This window comes from Lathyrus oleraceus, chromosome 4, assembly GCF_024323335.1.
Source record: "Lathyrus oleraceus cultivar Zhongwan6 chromosome 4, CAAS_Psat_ZW6_1.0, whole genome shotgun sequence".
Classification (NCBI taxonomy): domain Eukaryota; kingdom Viridiplantae; phylum Streptophyta; class Magnoliopsida; order Fabales; family Fabaceae; genus Lathyrus; species Lathyrus oleraceus.
In genome coordinates, this window is record NC_066582.1 from 162,218,062 (window position 1) to 162,241,618 (window position 23,557).

A 23,557-nucleotide genomic window follows, 5' to 3' on the forward strand; every position below is an offset into this window, starting at 1 on the left:
GCCTCTTTATCAATCCCTCTCCCAAGTCTATTTCATCAAGTCGATCTTAAGCCAGCATTTTAACATTTGTTGCCAGCGGATCCTTCTCGAAACCCAAAGGCTCATCATCATAGATAGCGTCGAGCCTATGGCCTTGGTTTTCGTTTTGAACCTTATTAGATGGCATTGGATCAAAGTCCTTTCCAAGACCTATTTGATGAGAATCTTCACTGGCTTCGACAACCATGTTTTTTACTTCGGCCTCTAAGGCCAATTGCTGCTTGTTTTCGGCTATGTAAGCCGAAATCCTTTTTAGTGTTGCAAACTCAGTCATCAGCACTGAATTCGCTTCCCCAACCTGTGGGTTCAATTTCTGATGCTCCTAAGTACCCAAAGTCGTCTTCTCCCACCACTTCTCTATCCCAGCGAAAGCCATTGTAAGGGTGCAACGATAGGGAACAGTAAGCATTATCGTCAGGAGTGAAAGTAAAATCGGCCGAATCACATGGAGCGATATTGGCCAAATGCTTGTCGAACTGGCGTATGTCGGTATGATTGATAGGGGTTTTGAAGTACCCTTGATCTGCTTCTATATTCTCCACAATACCATCTGGACACCATATGATAATTCGTTGGTTCATTAAGGATGGCACAACCCCGACCCCATGTATCCATTGCCTTCCAAGTAACATATTATAGTTGGCCTTCGTCTCCATAATCATAAACATTGTGGATCTTGTGACCGTTCCTACGGTTAACTCGACCTGGATAACACCAAGGGTGGAACCCACTTTACCCTCATAATTGTTAAGCACCATATTGTGAGGTTTGGCATCAGTGTCGTACTTGCCAATTTTCCTCAGCATGTGATGTAGAATCAAGTTCACGGTCGCGCCGCAGGCCATTAAGATTTTATTAATGGGGACATCTTAGACCTTCCCAGTAATGAAAAGAGGCTTAAGATGACTCTTCATAGCCTCGTTTGGCCTCTCGAAGAAGGCATTTTGCTCATCGACGCAACCATTATTCATCATGTAGTAGCATACTGGCTTATGAGCAGCCATTTCTCTTTCCATAATATTGTCGGTATCTTCGACCTCTGTGATTCGGTCGAACTCCTAGGCATCATAGACACAACACTGACTAAAATATCTAAAGAAGCCTCAGATCCTGAGTCGAAATTATCTGTTAACATTTCGTATTCAACAACCATTTAATCATATCTTTCTCTGGACGCCTCTGGTGGATTATTGAATTTTATTTTGTCGAAGCCTAAGTCTTCCTTTTGTCTCGCAGGCACATTGGTGCTAGACTCAGCTTTGTCTTTTTCACTAGCATCCCTCTGGGCTTTCCTCCTCCTCTACTCCCTTCTCCATTGAGACCTCGTCATGGGGTTTTCCCTTTATAATTTTCAGAGACATGAGAGGTTTTCTTGTCGGCCTAAAATTCCCTACGGTAAGCTAATGACGAACCTCTATCGACTTCGAAGCTCTGCCATTTCCCTTGGTGGCATTTCCTGCCATCTACTGGCTTTACCCACTTCCCATTTGAAGCTTCAACACTTGGTTTGAAAGAAATGGGTTTAGTAGCAGGACCTTTTCGCTTTGCTTCACCAAGTTTCTCCATCAGCCGTCTTGGACCATAGTATCTCCTTGGGTCGAAAGCCCTTATGGGATGAACAACTTATTAATCTTGAAAAGCTTTGTGAGCCCCTTGGTATTTCGCCCTCCTTACTCCCTCGAGGTTTTGGGCCGCCTTCTTGTCGAACACAACATTGCACCAGGGGTACAACATGACTTCTGAATGCTTCTTCTGGCACATTCGAAGGAAATCAGACAGCGTTTCATCCTCTTTGGCAAGGAGATTTTATTATATTCTTCCTGCTGACACTAATTGTCAACTTCCATGGAGGTCTCCTAGGATATATCGACCATATTAACCTCCATGTTGACATCTTCAATGATGTCCAACTTTTGGAATTATAATTGAAGGCCCTCAATGGCCTTATCTATCTTCACGAAACCATCAGCAGTTTCCTTGGTGACTATCATCAGATTAGAATCTTCAGTGACTCCAGCGTTGAATACATTATCGCTCTTGTTGGAGGCATCTCCCACAACTTCCTGAATAAATTCATTAAAATATTCCTGATCAAGATGTTCAGAAATCCTAGCCATGACAGGTTCATTGATGAAGTCTTCAGTAACTTCAGTCATGTTGAAATCGTTAGTGACTTTGACCAGGTTCACTTCCTCTGGCTCTGTATACTGGGCATCAACCACTTGCAGAGGATCGGAGTCGATCTTCATATGGCTCAGAGGTTTATCTCCAAACTTGAGTCTCCCTTCTTGGATGGCATTATACACAAGATCCCTGAAAAGAAAACATTGAGATGTTTTATAAACTAGAAAACCATGGTACTTGCAAAACCCTCTTTTCTTTCTTTGTTCTAAAGGAAGCACTTTGGCACTCGGGGGTACTATCATTTGACCATCCTTAACTAACAAATCAAAGATTTCGTCACATTTTGTAAGGTCGAAAGTGTAAGTTTTATTAGTAAATTTATCATTCTTTTCTGGTTCAATAGGGTTTTTTCCATTCGACGGGGCCAAAACCTTACACGCGTAAGGTGGCCCTTGCTTCAATTCAGCAAGGTCAATTTCATTTTCGTCGAAGTCTGAAGGCCCGTTACAAGACCCTTCATCATCATTGCTAAAATATACATAGGCTAGTCTTTTATTCTTATTTGCTCTATCCTTTTCTTCCTTCAAGCATTCTAATTGTCAAACCCTATCATCCAGTTGGGCCATATCTCTCAAATACTGGGTATCTAACTTCTTCCTAATAGAATAGTCAAGGCCGCAAACAATCATTTCGACCAGTTCATGCTCTGGAACTTGCTTAAAACACCTAGCTTTGAGTAATCGAAACCTATTCAGATAGTCATCAATTGGCTCATTAAACTTTCGTTTAATACTAGCCAATTCCTTCAGACTTATCTTCATTTGTCCCATGTAAAACTGCTCATGGAACATTCTCTCTAACTGATTCCAAGTATGAATCGAACTTTGTGGCAAGATGGTGAACCATGCGAAGGAATTCTTTATGAGAGAACTTGGGAAAAACTTTATCCTAAGGCTTTCGTTATTCAAAATGTCTCCTACCTCAATTAAATATCTAGCCACATGTTCGATAGTGGATTCAGTAGTATCCCCAGAAAACTTAATGAATTTGGGGATTTTTGTTCTAGGGGGTGCTTCTGCCTTTAGGATATATTCCGACAAAGGTGATGTATAATTTGGCCTTCGAAGGCCAAAGTTTATCCCATTTCTCACCATAATCCTTTTGACCATGGCTGCTAGATTATTATACGCTGCCATATCATCATGTCGAATCTGCCGTATGACATTATCGGCCTTTTGGTTTCTATTTACCATTACTACCCTTGACTCTTTTTCTCTGGGGATTTGTGGTTCGATCTTAGGGGGTATGACTCCTACTTCCTGATTCACTATCTCTGTTTGCGATTAATTTTATGGGATCTGGTTGATAGTAAGGTTTTCTTCAAAGGTTTCCCCCTGGTTTTCCCTTACCTAATCCCTCAGAGGGTGCCGATGAGGCTATGGTACACCCAGGAATTCAGACATTCGCGCCACCTGTGTTATCATCTATTGATTCAATTGAGCCGTATTTTGAATCAAAGGATTTAATACGGTGGTCAATGTTTGGGTAAGCATTTGGACTATCTCATGGTTGCTTTCGTCCATCTGTTGTCTCCACATTACTGCAGAATTAATAGTAAGGCTAGGTATTTGTGTCTCGTGTCTCAAACTTGAAGATTGGTTGTTTTGACCCATGTTAACCCCAAACCCTTGTACTGGAGAGTTTATGTTAACTACTGGTTCTGAGAAAGTCGAACCAGCATTGTGTAAACTTGCCATCACTGAAGTTGACATTCCATACGGTTGTTCTCGACCACCAAATGGGATAGAGAAACTAGGGGGTACCAAAGGCCTGTTTGGAACATTTCCAATTGGTGAGGGGGTGTGTGGAGGCCCCATATGACCAATGTAAGTTAAAATCGGTTTAGTATGGGGAATCGAATGCGCTGGCATCGAACTTGCCATAGATGGAACCGTTTCAAACACGCGCGTTATAGCCGCATTCGCCCCTATCGAAGAAGAAAGGGGTGGTATATTGCTGGTTGATGGATTTTTAGAATTTTGGTTATCTGGCGCATTTAAGTTCGCCATTCTCGTAGTGGATTTTCTCCTTGGTCTGTGTTCGTTGGTTATGGTTACTTTACCACTCCTTAATAACATACAACGAATTCTTTCAAAAAAAGGAGAAAATGAATAAACAACTAGATATAAAAAATAATTTCAATTTTCTAAAAACGTTAGCACTGTCACACTGGGCGTGCCAATTTGTTTACCGTTGAAAATTGGTAAGCAACCGCTGATCTTTCGAATTATTAAATTTGGTTACTTACAAGATCGATCAGATTAATCCTAGGACATGTGCTAATTGTTTAAAGTAAATTCTAGTAAATATGAACACTTCGACAATGTTTATGGTAATGGTGATTAATGAAAAAACTCAGACAATAAAAGACTAACACAAATTAAAGAGAGAGATTGTAAAATAAATTAAGATAACTTGCAATAAAGATAAATATTTGAAATAAATAAGTATTTCTAGAAAATAAAGACAAATTGTATTACTTCAAAGTAACTGACAATGATGTAGAATGAACATACATTTCTTGATTTACCGTTTCTCTCCACACAGGTACTTGGTAAATTTTACAGACTCTATACACAATTTCACACACCCTAATCCTAACACTACAAACCTCTATTTATACTTAATTGAAATAACAGTTTCTGACGGCCCCTCAATCACGTCGAGGCACATGGCACTTTGCATGGGTGCAACTATCCATTATGCTCCATGTGTACCTACAACAATTTCAGATAAGAACAAAGTTCCCTCCTTTATTTGAATTTTGAATCTACAGTCAAAAAAATAGTCTTCAAAACATTTAAAGAAATATTTCTAAGTCCTAACTGCACGCTGGCCCTTCTCACCCAGGGACTTTCGGCTGGATCTCCATAATATCAGATTCGGTCGAAAACATCTTCATTGGTCGAAAACATCTTCATATGGGATTTCCATTTTGGAAACTCTAAAATGGGTGTCAAAATTATGAGCTAATAGGTACCCAATGTTAAGATTCCAATCAAGTTCAAGGTCCCAGACTTTGAAAAATATAAGGGGAATACCTGCCCTCTGAGTCATCTTGTCATGTATGCTCGAAAGATGTCTACTCAGACCGACAATGATCAACTACTCATCCATTACTTCCAAGACAGTCTGACTGGTGCTGCACTGAGATTGTATATGGGATTGGATAGTGCTAATATTCATACTTTTATTGACTTGGATCAATGTCTCAGAAGGAAAAAGAGACACTCAAGGAGTATGCCCAAGGATGAAGGGAACTGGATGCTCAAATTAGTCCACCCCTGGAGGAGAAAGAGATGACCAAGATCTTCTTAAATACCTTGAGTTCATTTTATTATGAACGCATGATTGCTAGTGCTCCTAATGATTTCACCGAAATGGTGAACATGGGAATGAGATTGGAAGAAGGTATTAGAGAAGGCCGGTTGTCCAAAGGTGAAGCGTCTTCAAGCAAGAAATACAATGGTAGATTCTCCAAAAAGAAGGAAGGAGAAACTAATGCAGTGTCCATAGGGAAGCAGAAGAGGCCTCATGTGTGGAAAAAAGTTAGACCACGTCAGCATCAACATCAAGTATCATCAGTTATTCTTGTCTTCACTAATAATTCAGCAAACCAATCAGTTCCTGATCAGCAACAACAATAACATCAACCGCAACAACACACCAAGTATAACAACAACAATCATCATCAGAATTTTGAGAGGAAGAAGGTCTCTTTTGACCTTATTCCTATGACGTATGCAGAGTTGTATCCTTCCTTGGTTGTCAAGAATCCGATTCAACCAAGAAATCCTCCATAAATTCCTGAACCTTTTCCATGGTGGTTCAAGCCAGATTTTCACTGTGCTTTTCATTAAGGAGCTCCCTGCTATGACATTGAAAATTGTTATCCTTTGAAGTATGAGATTCAGAAGCTGATTAAGAGCTGTATGGTGTCCTTTAAGGACCGAGCACCTAATGTTAAAGCCAACCCATTACCTACTCATGGCAATGCTTCTGTGAACTTGGTGGGTGGATGTCCTAGGAATTTCAGGGTCTTTGATGTGCGTCATATTCGGAGTTCATTGGTGGAGATTCATAGGGATTTGTGCTTGGTAAGGGACTGTGAACATGACCATGATGGTTGTGTTATTTGTAGCGTCAACCCTCGAGGATGTGTAATTGTCAAGAGGGATATTCAGAAACTGATGGATGAGAATGTTATTCAACTTTAGCAATCCAGGTATATGGGGAATGATGTAAATGTCATTGTGCCAGTGTTCAAGACCCCCGAGTCGGTAGTTATTCAATTTGATAGTAGCAGAAATGTCAATAGATCGGTATCGCTGTTGGTTATACTGGTAGCTGGACTTGTCCCCTATTCATACGATAAAGTTGTGCCTTATAAGTATAATGCTACCATGATTTAGAATGGGCAAGAGGTTCCTCTCCCCGCTACAAATTTGATGGTGAGCATTGCAGATGTTGTGAAGGTGACCCGTGGTGATCGTGTATTTATCCCTGTATCTCCTAAAGTTATGGAAGATGTTTCAGTGGGTAAGAAAGCAGAAGTTCTTATAGTTGATCCAGTTAGTGCTCCAACTTTTCAGTCTGGTGAATCCAGCGGGTGGAAGGCTTATGATGATGATGAGGTGCTTCGTTTGATTAAGAGAAGCGAGTTCAATATTGTGGAGCAGTTTCTCCATACGCCATTGAAGATTTATATATTGTCGTCATTGATGAACTCTGAAGCGTATATAGAAGCTTTATAGAAAGTGTTGGAGCAAGCTTACGTGGAACACGTCTTACTGTGTATCAGTTTGACCACATTGTTGCCAACATCACTTCATGTAATAACCAAAGCTTTTATGATGAAGAACTTCCTGAGGAAGGTAGAAATCACAACTTGGCGCTCCATATTTCAATGAGTTGCAAAGAGGATGCTCTGTCTAACATATTGGTTGATATTGGTTCATCATTGATTGTGTTGCCCAAGTCAACTCTAGCAAGATTGTCTTATCAAGGTGCCCCAATGAGGTATAGTGGCGTGGTTGTTAAAGCGTTTGACGGTTCCCAAAAAACTATCATTAGAGAGGTGGACCTTTCGGTTAAGATAGGTTCGAGTGATTTTTAAATTACTTTTCAAGTAATGGATATTCACCCGGCCTATAGCTGTTTATTGGGAAGGCCATGGATCCATGAAGTTGGCGTTGTGACATATACTTTACATCAGAAATTGAAATTTGTTAAGAATGGCAAGCTCGTTGTTGTTGGTGGAGAGAAAGCATTTATAGTAATCCATTTGTCATACTTCACCTATGTGGAAGCCGTAGAAGAAGTTGGAACACCGCTCTAAGCCTTGAATATAGCTGATGAATTGTAGAAGACTGTGACACCCATGTCTTCTCTGAAGGATGCCAAAGAGGTTGTTCAGGATGGTAGCACAAACAAATGGGGTCGCATTGTCGAAATTATTGAGAACAAGAACAAATCAGGGTAGGGATTCCAGCAAGGGTCGTTCAATGGAAATGTCAAGGCTATGCAAGAAGTTTTCTGCAGTGGAGGGTTAATTCACAAGGATGATCAACACTCACCTGCAATTACTAAAGATAGTGATAAAGACAAAGCTTGTTCCAACTTTGTAACACACGGCCAGACTTGCAACAATTTGTCTTATTGTTTATAGAAAAATACTTATCCAATTCCTAAGGGATAAGTGAAACATTGTTGGGAATTTCACTATTATCATCAATAAAAATACAATTTTATTCATCTACATCTATGATGTATGTTTTTACTTTTTGCTTTTTCTGAAAATGGTAATTACAAAAAACATAAATAAATAATAATCTTTCCATCTGCATAATATTTGTTTGCACTCCACTTCTCTAAAATCAAAATATAAAATTATTATGTAGGTTGGTTTTCAAACGCATTGAACATAATGATCTTACTACGTCTCCTAACTTTGATTTCCTTGTGTTTGAAGTTGAGTAAGAGAATGATGATGAAGAAGTATGTGATGAGTTATTCAATTTTATTGAGCACCAGAAAAGGAGCATTCTGCCGTTTGAAGAGCAAATTGAATTAGTCAACTTGGGTTCCGATGATGATGTGAAGGAAGTCAAGATTGGGTCGCAACAGTGTCTAGAAGCTAAGAAGGGGTTGGTTGATCTTCTCCGAGAATATTCTGATGTGTTTGCTTGGTCCTATCAAGATATTCCAGGTTTGGCTTCTGAGATTGTGGAGCATAGATTTCCTTTGAAGCCAGAATGTCCACCGATCAAGATGAAGTTGAGAAGAACTCATCCTGATATGGCAGTAAAGTAGGGAGGAAGTACAAAAGCAGATTGATGCTGGTTTCCTTGTTACCTCCGAGTATCCACAATGGGTGGCCAATATTATGCTTGTTCCTAAGAAAGATGGAAAAGTTTGTATGTGTGTTGATTATGGAGATTTGAATAAATCCAGTCCAAAAGATGATTTTCCTCTGCCACACATTGATATGTTGGTAGACAATACAGCTAAATTAAAAGTATTTTCGTTTATGGACGGATTTTCCGGTTATAATTAGATTAAGATGGCACCCAAATATATGGAGAAGACCATATTCATTACACCCCGGGGAACATTATGTTATAGAGTGATGCCTTTCAGTTTAAAGAACGCTGGTGCAACATATCAGAGAGCTATGACCACTCTTTTTCATTATATTATGCATAAAGAGATTGAAGTATATGTTGATGATATGGTTGCTAAATCAAAGACTGAAGAAGAGCATGTTGAGCATTTGTTAAAGGTATTCCAGCGTTTGAGGAAGTATTAGCTCTACTTGAATCCCAATAAGTGTACTTTTGGTGTTCGCTATTGTAAATTGTTGGGCTTTATTATCAGCAAGAAGGGTATTGAAGTTGGTCCTGCCAAGTGTCGCAACCTGAAAAATACAGTGCGAAAAAAAAACAACCGGCGAAAGAAAAAGACAGAAGAGTCGCCACCGTGCGTTATTTATCCCAAGGGAGGGAAAGGAAACGCTCGAAGTAAACCTGAAAAAAGGAAAGGACAAGACAGGGTCTCGCAACCAAATCTTGGGTTCGGGAGTCGGTTATGCGAAGGGAAGGTATTAGCACCCCTACGCATCCGTAGTACTCTACGGGATCCACTTTTGTAGTTCTTGTCTAAAGGGTGTGGGTTTATCTTGTGCTGTTTACCAAAAAAAGGGTTAAATGAAAATGACTCGCGTGGATGTCGTATCCACTGCATACGTATCTCATCTGAATATGAGAATCAGAGTCTTCGTAGCTCGGCTGACCTATGGGTTGGGATGTGTGCTCGCTAAGACATCGCGTCTTATACCTACGTATCTCATCTGGCCTGAGAATCAGAGCAAAACGTAGTTCGGCTAACTACGGGGTTATGGATTGGGTTTTGGACGAACGACGTTACTACGCAATCTACCGGATGCTCGACCTTTGGAGACTTACTCGCCTGTAGTAGAAGGAGTTAGCGTGTTGCTTTGGGTTTTAGGGTTTGGGATGCTCGAGGGAAAAAGGGCAGTCCTTGACGAAGGAACCGCGCTACCTGCAGGGATATGAATACTAAACACAAAACATGTATCTCAAAGTAAAATGCCACCAAGGGGCTCAAACGTTGCCTCCTATCGAGGTCTTCCAGCTAGGAAAGCAGTAAAATGCGGGAAAAATGTAAAAGTACCACGCGGATAAAGATCCGAAGTAACAGCAATTAGAGGAGTAAGAAACCCTGAGATCCTTCCAAGCTAATGTCATCAAAGAAAAGTGAGTAAGTACAGGTAATCGGAATGAACCTCCAGGGGTTATCCCACAAATAAAGTGGGAAACCACGCAAGTTATCCCTGCAAAAGTCATGTGAGCCCTCACAAAAATTCAACAAAAGGGTTAGTGAAACACCATAAGCCTTTTTTTCATGATCAACAGTATGGTTTCAGAAAAACTCAAACCCTGTGGCATACACTCAAAAATTAAACGGTTAAACATTCAAGGCATTGTTTATACATTCATATACATATTAAACCCATGGGCAAAGGTAATGGGAATAATGGCAAACCTGATTGGAGAGCTTGATTGAAATTGAGTTGCACCCGTGAGGTTTACAAAACAATCTTCAGGGTTTATGTGAGGCAGAGGCGATTTCTGTGTAGCTGAGTTCCCTTCGGGGTTTGGAGGCTGCTCTGAACTCCGTTAGGTCTTCTCTCACTATCTTTTTCCTCAGGGTTTTGTTCCAAGGAAACCTCAGAGTATTTTGCTTCTCTCCCTTCTTCTCCTCTTCTGTGTGGCTTTTGTTTCAATGAAACTCTAGTATTTATAGGCTAATATTGGTATCTTAGTGGGCTTTTGAGAAAGGTCCAAGTCCAAAAAATTTTATTATATTTTATTTATTTATTTATTATTATTTTTATTTATTTATTTTTTTGTAAAAAATTATTATTATTATTATTTTTTTTTAATTTTTTTTTTTGGATTTAATTCTGATTGACATGATGAAATGCAATATGAAATGCTAAATGAATGCATGAATGAGGAGGGCAAATTTTGGGGTGTTACACCAAGGTCAAAGCAATACAAGATATGCCTGCACCCAAAATTGAGAAGCAAGTCAGAGGTTTTCTCGGCAGCTTGAACTATATTTCGAGATTTATATTGCATATGACTGCCACATGCGCACCTATATTCAAGCTTCTTCGAAAAGATCAGTCTTGTGATTGGACCGAGGACTGCCAAAAAGCTTTTGATAGTACCAAAGAATATCTGCTCGAGCCTCCGATTCTGTCTCCGCCTATTAAAGGAAGACCTTTGATCCTGTATTTAACTGTGCTTGAAGAAAGTATGGGTTGTATTCTTGGTCACTAAGATGAAGTTGGGAAGAAAGAATATGCAGTTTACTACCTCAGTAAGAAGTTCACCGACTGTGAGAAGACATGCTGCGCATTGGCTTGGGTTGCTAAGCGTTTACGCCAGTATGTGTTGAATCATACTACTTGGTTGATATCCAAAATGGATCCAATCAAGTACATTTTCTAGAAGCCTTCTTTAACTGGGAGGATCTCCCGTTGGCAAATGTTGTTATCTGAGTATGATATTGAATATCGATCTCAAAAAGCTATTAAAGGCAGTGTCTTGGCTGACCACTTGGCTCACCAACCCATTGAAGATTATCAGTCAGTGCAGTATGATTTTCCTGACGAAGAGATTTTGTACTTGAAGATGAAAGATTCTGATGAACTATTGCTTGAAGAAGGGCCAGAACCGGGTTCTCATTGGGGCATGGTATTTGATGGAGCTGTTAATTCGTATTGTAATGGCATTGGGGCAGTGATGATTACTCCTCAAGGCACTCATTTTCCGTTTACAACTAGATTAACCTTCAAATGTACAAACAATATGGTTGAGTATAAAGCTTGCATTTAGGGGCTTGAAGAAGCCATTGATCTCAGAATTAAATATCTTGACGTCTATGGAGACTCGACTTTGGTTGTAATCATATACAAGGTGAATGGGAGACGAATCAACCCAGTTTTGTAGAGGGGTACTCGTTACCTTTAGGTTTACTGACTAAATCAAAAGTAAGCATACAATTCGAGTTGCCACCGCACTTCTATTTATCCAAAGGAAAGGTTAGAAAGCGAACAAAAACCAAGTAGTTTTATCAAATAAAAAACTAATAAGAATTTCAGAGATCTGGGTAAGGGGTTGGTTATGAGATGGGAAGGTTTTAAGCACCCAAAACATCCTTAGTACTTTAAGGGAGCCCTTTTTGCAAATGTGTATTGTAGGTTGGTGTTTGTGAAAAGATTTGTGCAAACATGATTAGGGAGTTGAGAAGAGAATATACATATTATTTACAATTTTGTTGTTTGAATGGATGAACCCATTGCCTACGTACCATCACAAAGATTGATTAATTGATTTGGTCAAAAGCCTTAAGGACTTTTGTTATCAAAGGGAGAAAACTCAACCTAAACCAACAATCCACCATGTGAGGAGAGATTCAACATACTAGTGAGGGATCCACCCTTTAATAAGTATGGAAGACTTATAGTCCAATCACTAAGGATAAGGTGAGGTTTACATCAACCACTATGATAACTAAAACTTATGGCTAATGTTTATGAAAAGGTTTAACAAAGGTGGCCATTGGAACCACAAAAATCACTTGAAGTGAGTTGTATTTACAAGTTAGAAGTATTCACAAAATGAGGTCAAAGTTGACTTAAGATTCATTCACAATGAGTATTAGTGAAAAGATTTTGAAAAGTCAAAGGCATAAGGCCTAGGTTTCTAGTTTTTTTAAAACAATGTCAATGTTTGCACAAAGTGAATTTGGCTTGGGTTAGAGTGGAGAGAAGAAGAGAAGGGCTAGTCCTAAACATGCAAAGATAAGAGAAAAGATAAAACCCTTGGAGTTCCTTTTCTTGAGATCATAAAGATGATTCAAGATGCTCCTTTCCTTTGGACTTAGCAAGCAACAAGCAATCAAAACAAGTATTATATTCAAACTCCTAGGATCTCCATTTGGCATGTCTCTCTTAACTTGGCTATTCATGACAATGATCCTTCTTACTATCTCAATTTTGGAATCCCTATCACACAAGAACAAACAATCAAAAGGTTCACAATATAATAAGATAAATGGACAAAGAATGAGTTTAGATCAGGGGTCCTTTTAAGTCAACTTTAAGATTTAACATTCTAAAGGCATGAGGCCTAGTTGCTCTTCAACAAGTTTAGCATTCTAAAGGCATGGGGCCTAGTTGATCTTGAACTTCTTTAAGCATAGGTAAGGTCCTAATTCAAAGTCCTTTCTCCTTTCTGAATTGGGTTCACACCAAACAATCACAAAACAAGCACAAAGCAACAATATATTTATATATAATAATAAGCTCAAGTGAGCAAAAGAAAAATGACATAAATATAAAATATGAGCTCAAGTGAGCAAAGGGAAAAGGCAATATGAATAAATGAGCAAGAAATTAAATTGCATTAAAGTAAATTGCAAAAGATTAAATGCTTGAATTTAAAGTTAGTGATTAGTAGTTAATGTTAGTGTGTCATAAGACAATTTAGCGCTATGTTAAGCAATCGTAAGTGGACTAATGTAGTAGTCACACCTATCTGAGACCGGTCAATAAAACTATAGGCAAATAAACACAAGTTAGAGATCATGACTAGTAAGCCAAGCTCCTACGACTTGCCATGCCAAAAGAAAAGGTGAAGGCCTTGTATGGATTTTAGGTTTTTTAATTGACCAAGAAGCAACCTATCTTGGACACAAAGCAACTCACTTAATCTTTGATCAAGTTGAGTTTGATTTGGATCAAAGAAGGTTAAGCCCCTCATATGTCAAGACCAACCACAAATCATTAACTCATTGGCCAAAATAAAAAGAAGGAGAAGATGAAGATGAAATGAAATGGACAAAATGAGAATTCAAATGACATAATCAAAACACAATGATCAAATGTGAATGAAATCAACATCAACCAATGGTAAATAGAAGAGAAATGAAGTTTAGAAGTCAACAAAGTCAAACATATTTTTGGTATTTTTTTGGAATTAAAATAAAACATAAAATAAAATGAACAAAATATGGTCAAACTTCAAATTCAATTCAAATCAACTTGGATAAGTCCAATTGAATCATCATAAGTCTAACATGGTCAAACAAGGTTTGACAAATTTTCTCAACCTTTTTTGAAAACAGAAACTATTTTAAAACAATTAAAAACAAAGAAAAATAACATAAATGAATTAAAATCTCAAATAAATCTCAAATCAATTAAGAAATTGATGAGAATATTTTTCATAGACTCATCATCATCCATATGTGTTAAGAAAATATTTTTGGAATTTTTGGATATCAATAACTATCAAAAACAAAATAATTCACCAAAAAAAAATATTAAATGGAATCACAAAAATAATTAAAGATCAGATTATGAAACTAGATTTTTCAAGAAAATTTTTAGTGTTGGTCTCATATTTTTGTGATTCCAAATAAAATAGTTATGAATTTTTGAAATAAAATGGAATAGAAGAAAATAAAACAGAAATTAGAAAAAGGAGAAAAATCAGGAAGCGTTTGATCCATTTCATTAAATGACGTGGACACAATCAAAGGCTCAGAGGCGCGCTTCCATGGTAGGCATTAGTCAAGCGCGTTGCAAAGTGTATTAAAATAAGTCAACTAAACAAACGGCTAGGATTATAACGTGCACATGAGATCCAATGGACACAAGGCATCCACGTGGGGACGGTGGTGGAAACCACCGTCTTCTCCGGTGGACTAACTGATTCCGGCCACCAGTTGCAAGTTTTCAAACCTCAACCAAAACGCATGAGCCTTATACCAAAATGAAGCTGGGGTAATGTACATCACCCCTGTAACCTTGGATTGTCCTCAAGATCTCTATATAATGAGAAATCTAAGCTTGAATTTCAAGGTGTTCAAACTGAAACTTCTCAAAAGACAAAATCAAAGCCACCCCTGGCTTGCCTCTTGCACGAGGACTTCAGAAAACCATTTGAACACAAGCAATTCACATTATATGATGAGATTCAAATCAAAACAGTTGAGCAATAAACCTTTGAAGAGCCACTTTGATCAGCACGATTCCTTCAAACTTTTGCTTGCAATTTGATCTTGAGATGTGATATAAGTGCAAGGCTAAGGAATAAGTCTTGAAGATCAACTGATTTTGTTGAAATTCAAGCTTGAATTGAGAAAAATAAAATCAGAATTCCTTTGGTATGGTTGGGTTTCCAATTCTGCAGAGCTTAAGGTAGCCTTAAGGTTGAATTTAGAATGAGCATGGCATGGTATTTATAGCTGAGCTGCAAGGCAAGTGAGGTAAAACTCGTGTGCATGAAGCTTTGGGTCCTCCATGCATGGGCCTGTACAGGCGCATGTGAGGCCCAAAGTCAATTGGAAATGCAAGCTGAGTTGATACATGCTGAATTGGACGTGCAATTCGCCTTGTGTTTGCTTGTGCATGAAGATTCCAAGTGAATTTCATATTTGGTCACAAATGTTCCCCTCTTCGAAAGTACCATATAGAAAATCCAAGCATAGGCATGTGAGTAATGGTTGGAAAGGTATTGACATAAGGAACAAAATCTATGTTGGACAAAAATCCATTTGGAGTATGGAAAATTGTGAAAACTGATCATGAAGTTTGAGGTACAAAACATGCCTTTGAAAAATTTGCCAAAAATGGCCAACTTCAAGCCCTTCTGTTTCAATAATGAAAGCCTAAAATGGAAAAACCTACAACATCAAAGTTGTAGATCTTTTAAAGATGATCAATATAGACTCAAATTTTGCATAATTTGGATTTTTTATGAGAAAGTTATGGGCACTTGGGGTTGGATTTTTTCAAAATTCAATGGTTTTGGTCAAAAGTGACCTATAATGTTTTGTATTATCAGATGTGTTTATCTTAGGATTATGAAATTTTGTCGAACATAACATTTTAAGTAGTCACCTTAATATTTCCAATTCAATTGGTCTCTCCTCAAAATCATGAAAAATGAAGAAGTTAGGTCCTTGGGAAGTTGACCAAAAATTAGGGTTTCAGTCAAAATGACCTATAATGTTTTGAAATGAATGATGACCTTCCAAGTTTAGAATGAATTTTAGATGAACATGAAAGTTGTTCATATGGGTATTAAGAACATTTTTATCTCTTGGGGTCATCTTAATTTGACAAACACATCAAAAGTTAGGTCTCAGTGGATTTCAGATTAGTCAGATGCCTTGACTGGTCAACTTCTCAAGTCCAAACTTCAAATCTTGATGAATCAATGATTAAGGATACTCACATAAGCTCATATATGCATAAAATAATGATATAAAGAGCTTAACTTGATTAAATTTGATCATAGGTTGAGGTTGCTTCATGGGCAAGGCACAATCAATGCAAAGTTGAATTAGGGTTTCCTTGGGAAACAAGCCTCAAACCCTTTGGTTTATCTTGATCAAATTGGCAAATTAAGATACTTGGGAAACATATATGATGATTGAGAGCTTTGTGAACCATTTTCATGCTTGCTTTCATCTTCATTTGACAATTCCATTAAGCATAAAAGCCTCCTAGAAGCAAGGGATCTCATGATTGCTTGAGCTTCAAAACAAAACAAATTAGTGACATATTTTGTGCTTTTGGTTAGTAAACAAAATAAGAAAATCAATAATATACAATTCAAGAATGCTTGGTGGTCTCAAACCAACTCACACAAGTCCCAACCCTAGGGTAAAGGAACCACACATGCTATGATCCTTGAGGCAAATGCATTGAGAAATGATATGATGCCATGAGGGATCTTAGGGTCAAAATTAGGGTCTTACAGATGCCCCTATTTAAGGTCATTCTAGTCGGAGATATGAAGGTTAAAATCTTCGTCTCGAAGAGGTAGAAGGGGCTTAAATAATAACGAAGAGACAAATTTTGGTCCCTAAGAGACCTCATGATGCAGATGTATGCATGCAAAAGTTAATGCTTTGTGGGGGAATATGGACACAAAGGAAAAAGAAATCAGGAGAAACTGAAAAAATCCATAGGAGTAATACGCTCACTAGGGAGACAGAGACTCTGGGGAGAAATAAGGGTAAAATGCGTGAGCAGGTCACGACTTAAACTTGCTGTGAGACATGAGGGGATTCCATGAAAATAAATCAATGGAAAGACTCGAGCTGACGCAAAGATGCATGTATTGGGGAATATGCCAATACAGCAAACTATCCACAAGGGATACTTTGGATAAAAATCCAGACTCGGATGGGGAAAATCCAATAAGGGATTCAGCCGAGGAAGAAACAATGAGATATTACCGGTTACTGGGTAATAAACTCAAAGAGACATGTGATCAAAACATCAGTATAAGGGTGAGAGAACAACACGCTCAGGGAGAAAGAGTATCTAAGACCGGTATAAGGGTGAGAGATATCAATCATCCAAAACATCTGAGGAGGACCTAAAAGGTATATCTCAACTCAGGAAAATCTGACTCCACAGGGGACAAAAAGTCATAATAGGGAGCAGAAGGAAGGAACAACAGGGATACCGGTTACTAGGCATATAATAGGTGACCAACCAGGCGTGAATTGGGAACATATCCAAGACACTCATCATCCGAAAAGGAGGGCTGAAAAAGAAAACTCGATTTACAGGATGGGCATTCGATTCCATAAGGAAATACGAATCTTACTCGACTAGGGAAGAAAAAGACTTCGACTGAAGAGTGCATGAGATATATTATCTATTACCGTCAGAACGTAGATAACATATTCGCATGGAAGATTATCCACAATCGGTTACTGGGTTAATAAAGGATAAATCGACCGAAAAGAAAGGACATCGGGATACCAGTTACTAGGTATAAAATGATGACCATTCCAAAGGAGAAGCAATCATTACCAAACAAAGGGTAAATGAAAGATGACTCGCGGGGGATAAATTGTTTGACAAGAGCAATCATTCGAGAGATATATCACCGGTTACTGGGTGGTATACTCAAAATGAAGGAATATCAATACCGAATATTGGATAAAGATAACCAACAAAGAGGGGATTACATCTACCGGTTACTGGGTAGAAAACCACATAAATAGGACTTACAACTACCGGTTACTCGGTAGAAGGCCACAAAATCCATTGGGAAAAAGATGGACAATCACTGGTTATTGAGCAATTGAGGAACTAAACCACAGGGAACTGCAGGGGAAAAACAAGAAAGGAGTCAATCTAGGAACAAACTAGAGAGACACAATGAAACAAGACTCAACCCAATGAGGATATAACTTAGGGGAGTAATTCCATCCCAATACATAACTGGGGAGGAAGCTAAAACAACAATCATCCACGAGGACATAACTCAGTGAGAATATAGAAGGAAAGATAAATACTTTCTGCCTATAGGGCTTACTCTATATGTAGAGATCAAACACAAACATCTTCTTGGGGAAGAACATTTTACCAATAGCAGGAGATAACAAGCAAAGATATATGGCAAAGAATGCAACATAAATATCTGAATGCTATGATTATGCATGTATATACATGGTTTATGTGTGATTAATGCTGACAAACAGACATATCTAACACAAACAAGTCCAAGAGACAATGGACGGGCATCCGGTATAACATCTCAAAAAGAGAAAGGCCAGGCCCACAGGAGAAATCAAATCTGGTGGGGAGCAGCAAATACCAGGAGACAACAATCACCGCTAGGGACAAAGACCACCGCTGGGGATAGGCAAAGTCTCAACTACCGACTGCCGAGGATCTTCCAACAATTCTTGGGAACATGCATAGATATTGATAAAATCTATCAGAGAAGAACTCTACGGGGGATCTTATCAGGCAATAATATGAAATTCTGTGGGGAACAACCACCAAACAGAAACACATCAATTAAGCATTCTCTTCTAACCGCTGAAGAAACATCTCTGCTACCGGGAGAAGGAACAAATTGCTCCGGAAGGAAACAACACATCTTCCTTAAAATCCCTCAATACTGGAAAATACCTTCCACTCGGAGGGGATACCAATGTCAAACTGGGATCAGGCAAAGTCAGGTGGGGAATACACAGAGTCACTGCCAGGGATTTGCTGTTGAACAAACAAAGGATCCATCATAGAGGAAACTCTACTGGGAAGCTCAACACGGATAAGATCCATCGTAGAAGAAACTCTACTGGGGAAGCTTATCAAGGATAAGATCTGTTGTAGAAGAAACTCTATTGGGGAACTTATCAAGGGATGATATGAAACTCTGTGGGGAATAGCCACCAAACATAAATTCCAATAATCAACACACTTCTTCCTATCTGCTGGATAGATATCTCTGCTAAGAGGAGAGAGAACCACTGCTCCGCTAGGGATGGACATAACATCTTCACCACCAGCTCTGATAGGAGGAAACTTTCCAATAAGGAGGGGAAAAGAAATTATCAGGCTCTGATCAGGGAACTCCACTGGGATAGACTGTAGGCGATCCAACAAGGGACAGTTGTCGCATACGCGAAAAAACAACCGGCGGGAAAAGACACAGAGCCGCCACCGTGCGTTATTTATCCCAAAAGGAGGGAAAGGAAACGCTCGAAGTAAACCTGGAAAGGAAATGGTCTTGCGACCAGAGATTGCAAGGTACGGGAGTCGGTTACGCAAGGGGAAGGTATTAGCACCCCCTCACGTCCGTTGTACTCGACGGGATCCACGCTCAGAAAGAATAGAAAAAGGTTGCTAATAAACTGCTCAAAGAATGCACACACTGGAATGAAACACAGATGAAAGAAGACGGAAGAAGATGACTCGGCAGGATGTCGCATCCTGGGCCAACGTAGTTTGTCAGAAACAAACATCAGAGTCGACGTAGTTCGAGGAAACGGGAAACATGCTCGCTAGGATATCGCATCCTATGCATACGTATCTTCTCTAACCAGAGTAAGAATCAGAGCACTCGTAGCTAGGCTAACGCACGCCGAAACAAACGCTAAAACGGGACGCTGAGACGTCAAAAGAAAACACGCAAACGGAAACAGACTGCCAATGGCTGGTCTTACATCTGACTCCGGACAAACAAACACAAACGAGGAAACGGAATGCCAATCGCTGGGCTTACATCCGACTCCGAACAAAGAAACACAAACAGGAAACCAAAGGCCAATCGCTGGACTTACATCAGACTCCTAACAAACAACAAACAAACGGGAAACCGAATGCCAATCGCTGGACTTACATCAGACTCAAGACAAACGCACACGAAAAGAAGAAGGGTCTCGATTGCAACTAGGGCAAGAGCAAAGGAAGGTCTCGATCGCAACGAGGGCGAGAGAAAAGGATCGCAACAAGGGCGAAAACCAGCAAGGATCAAAATTAGTTGTCAGTCAAACTCGACAAGACATCGCATCTCGTGCCTACGTATCTCATCTGGACATGAGAATCAGAGTTTCCGTATTTCGGCTAAAATATTTCTGTTTGTTTTGTGTTTTTTAGGTGAACGACGTTACTACGCAATCTACCGGATGCTCGACCTTTGGAGACTTACTCACCTATAGTAGAAGGAGTTAACGTGTCCTTAAGGGATGATAATGTTTGTTTGTGTTTTTTAGGAAAGCTCACACAAGAAAGGAAGTCCTAGACGAAGGAACCGTGCTACCTTAATTGACATGCAAACGAGAGACTATGTGAAGTCTAGCAATCTTATGGGGATACAATCACACCACACAAAAACATATAACATGAATTAAACACACCAACAAGGGGGGGCTAAAACATCAAGGGTGAGGCTTTAGTCAAGGGGTCATATCAACCTCGACAAACAAGCCGACACTGGAAGGGTATCTGAGGGCTCTTAACCACTGACATTGACCGTCAGGGTGAGCAGATGAAAGGTAATGAGGATAAGACCTCATAGCTCTTAACCCGGGCATGGGTGAGCTGGAATCAATGAAACCGTGGGGATCCAGAATGTGGGACCCTACTCCACTTGACTGACTCTATATACAAGGATCTTGGGTTAGGTTCAAGAGCCTCAACACGTAGTGCGAGCATAATGAATGGCTCAAACGATTAGCAGGGGACTGACTGCTAGTCCCTTTTATCTGCCAATTGCCTCTTCACTTAGGAGGACTTGAAGTACATGGCACAAAAGTAAACAAACACAGTCATTGCCTCTTAAGGAGGACTTCAGCCAAATGCCTGCCAAAAGAAACGACAGGGCTTCCAGACTACATGGAGTTAGAGGATGATTACCTAGGTGGTATGCCAACCACAAGCAAAGCACAGCTCAAGCAATGAGCTAAAGCTACTAAAGTACCTGTAAGAAAGTCAAACAAGTCAATATTCACATTCAGACAAATCAAACAGACAGTCAACAGTGTTACAACCAATATGCACACAAGGCAAGTCAACAACTCAAGTGAGTTCATCACCCAAGGACCTACAACACAACCAAGGTTAGTGGACAAAGCAAATTTGTATCTCAAGTCATAAGATTGCATCAACCACTAGAGCTAATAGCTTGATCCTGAAATACAAAGCTCAAAAGATGAGTACAAACCACTAGTACCAAGACTAGGGTCAAAGGCAAAGCAAAAAGTCAAAACAGCAACCAATATTCAACATGAAGCACATTTATTCAAGTAAGAACATATCTAAAAAGGACCAAACTCCAATCACAAGGAAAGGTCATCTAATGGTCATGCTATGGCAAAGGCAATTACAAAGCTCACAATTGGACATCAGGAATCAAAATTCCATATTAAAACAGAAATGAATCAAACAATCATGAAAACTTTTATGTGCACACAACCCGTCAAACACAATCATCATGCCGAAAATTAGAATCAACAGAGCTCAATTGACCTAGAAATGAAAATGAACAAATATGACATCAAATTGTGTGACACACATTGTCACACCATGCATTCATGCGTCTAAAATAGAGATGAAAAATTCTAAAAATGCCAAATAAAATCTCATAAATCATGCAACATGTTAGGAATCAGCATACCAAATTTCAAATCAATTGGCCAATGTATGAGCATTTTACAATAGAATTGGTACAACATGTCACATTTGCATACATGTTCAAAGAAGCCAACACAATTAAAATTCCAGAAATGATAAAATCATGAAATCACAACCACAAAATAATAGACATTCAACTAATCATGTGAGAAAAAATTGCATTCAAATTGGACTTGTTTTCAATTTTTTATGAATTTTTGAAATTGGATGAAATATATGACAAAATATGAAAAAAAAAATGCAATGAGAAATGGAGGGAAATAGAAAAGGTTGGACTAATTTGAAAAATGCTGCCAGAGAGGATCGAACCGTGTGCACATAAAATAGAGACGCATGAAGCAAATAAATTCCAAAATAGCATTGGCCAGGAATCGAAGGAGGTATGAGTGTATGGAACCAAAACGCAACACTTCATTAATTGAAGTGGCGTCCCAGTCGGCGAGTCCAGGTACATGTGGAAGCGGTCAAAGGAACCCTGGCCTATCACCTTGCCACTCAGTAAGCCACGCTAGCAGTGATAGGGATAAACCCTAGGAATAAATGCAGACGGTGGCGCACTATTCACAGCGGTGGTTTCCACCGTCTCCTTCGTTGAGACGGTGGCGCTACAGTGCGTGTTCATAATTTTTTTTGCAGAAACAGGCATAACATACATGGTTGGACTCGTCTCAGTGGGTACATCATGAATCTAACATCTATTTGGCTTAATTCTCAACAACATGCATGAATCGAAGGAAAGAAAATTCAACAACCAAACTTGAAATCCACATAACTCATTCAATTCTCAACCGTTTTTAAGATCTTTATATCAGAATTATCAGGAGAACACGCACTACAATATTATGGCAATAAAACAAAGAATTAAGACAGTCGAATTTCTGACCTCTTGAAGAACAGAATGTTGAAAACAGTGGATTCAAGCTCCCTCCAGCTCCAAATCTTCTCTATCAACCTTGTAATGAAGCTCTATCCAGGAATTGATGCTTGCAAAGGCTTGGATCTTGCTTAATCTTCAAGTTCCATGTTCATCTTCATGAGCTTGATGTGCACAAATCTTGATGAAATTCTTCAAATCAATGCTTGAATCCTACCAAATGATGATCAAGGAACCAGAATATGCAATAAAATTCAAGTGTTATGTGAAGAATTTTCGAATTTGGATTGAGAGAAAAATGGAGGGAAAAATGTGATCTAGATCTAGAATGTGTTAGAATGAAATTTCTGTTATGATTAGCATTATATACCACCTCCTAATCACTCTCAAATGATAATTAGGCAATGGCTAATGAAAAATTAGTGAGAATGTGAGGGCTCAAAATTAGCAAAAACACCCTTGCATGGTGAAAGCATACGTGAACAGTGCCATGTGAGGGCTCAAATTCACTTAAAATCATCTCATGCACATAATTGGATTGGAATTTTGTTCATATGATGCACCCAATTTGAATTTGGTATTTTCCCTCCAAAATACTCATGCATAGCCAAATGATCATGTGATTAAATTTCATGCAATGCAATGATGTATTTGGAAAATATGAGTCATGAGAAGAAATATGCAAAAAGAGTGACTCCATTTGGAGTTTTAAATCAAAAGTTATGGCACTTTGAAGTTTCATGCACACTTGATGATCATTGGGGCCTATCTTCTCAACCATTCATCAGATGCTCATGATCTTGGACTTTTTGGAAATGGGAGAAAAAGATCTTCAACTTTCATGTTGGACAGAATTTCATTTGAAGCTTCTTTGATGTTGGAAAGTCCAGTTGAATATGGTCTAAAAACTTGCC

The 23,557-nt window shown here is 39.0% G+C and overlaps 1 protein-coding gene across 1 annotated transcript; it reads right to left on the minus strand.

Annotated features, from left to right (window-relative positions):
* Positions 1 to 1,958: 1,958 nt before the first annotated feature.
* On the minus strand, positions 1,959 to 3,416 carry LOC127136513 (uncharacterized). Its single transcript, XM_051063059.1, has 2 exons — positions 2,803 to 3,416; positions 1,959 to 2,691 (listed from the first exon to the last, which is right to left on the minus strand). The coding sequence occupies exons 1-2, from the start codon at positions 3,414 to 3,416 to the stop codon at positions 1,959 to 1,961; spliced, it is 1,347 nt and encodes a 448-aa protein (XP_050919016.1).
* Positions 3,417 to 23,557: the final 20,141 nt, after the last annotated feature.

Excerpts from the sequence above, each read along its gene's own strand:
- LOC127136513 (XM_051063059.1), bottom strand. The coding sequence starts at position 3,416 with ATGGTAAATAGAAACCAAAAGGCCGATAATGTCATACGGCAGATTCGA. Across the intron at positions 2,692-2,802 it reads AGGAAGAAGTTAGATACCCA|CAATGATGATGAAGGGTCTT; the intron begins GTATTTGAGAGA and ends TGTATATTTTAG.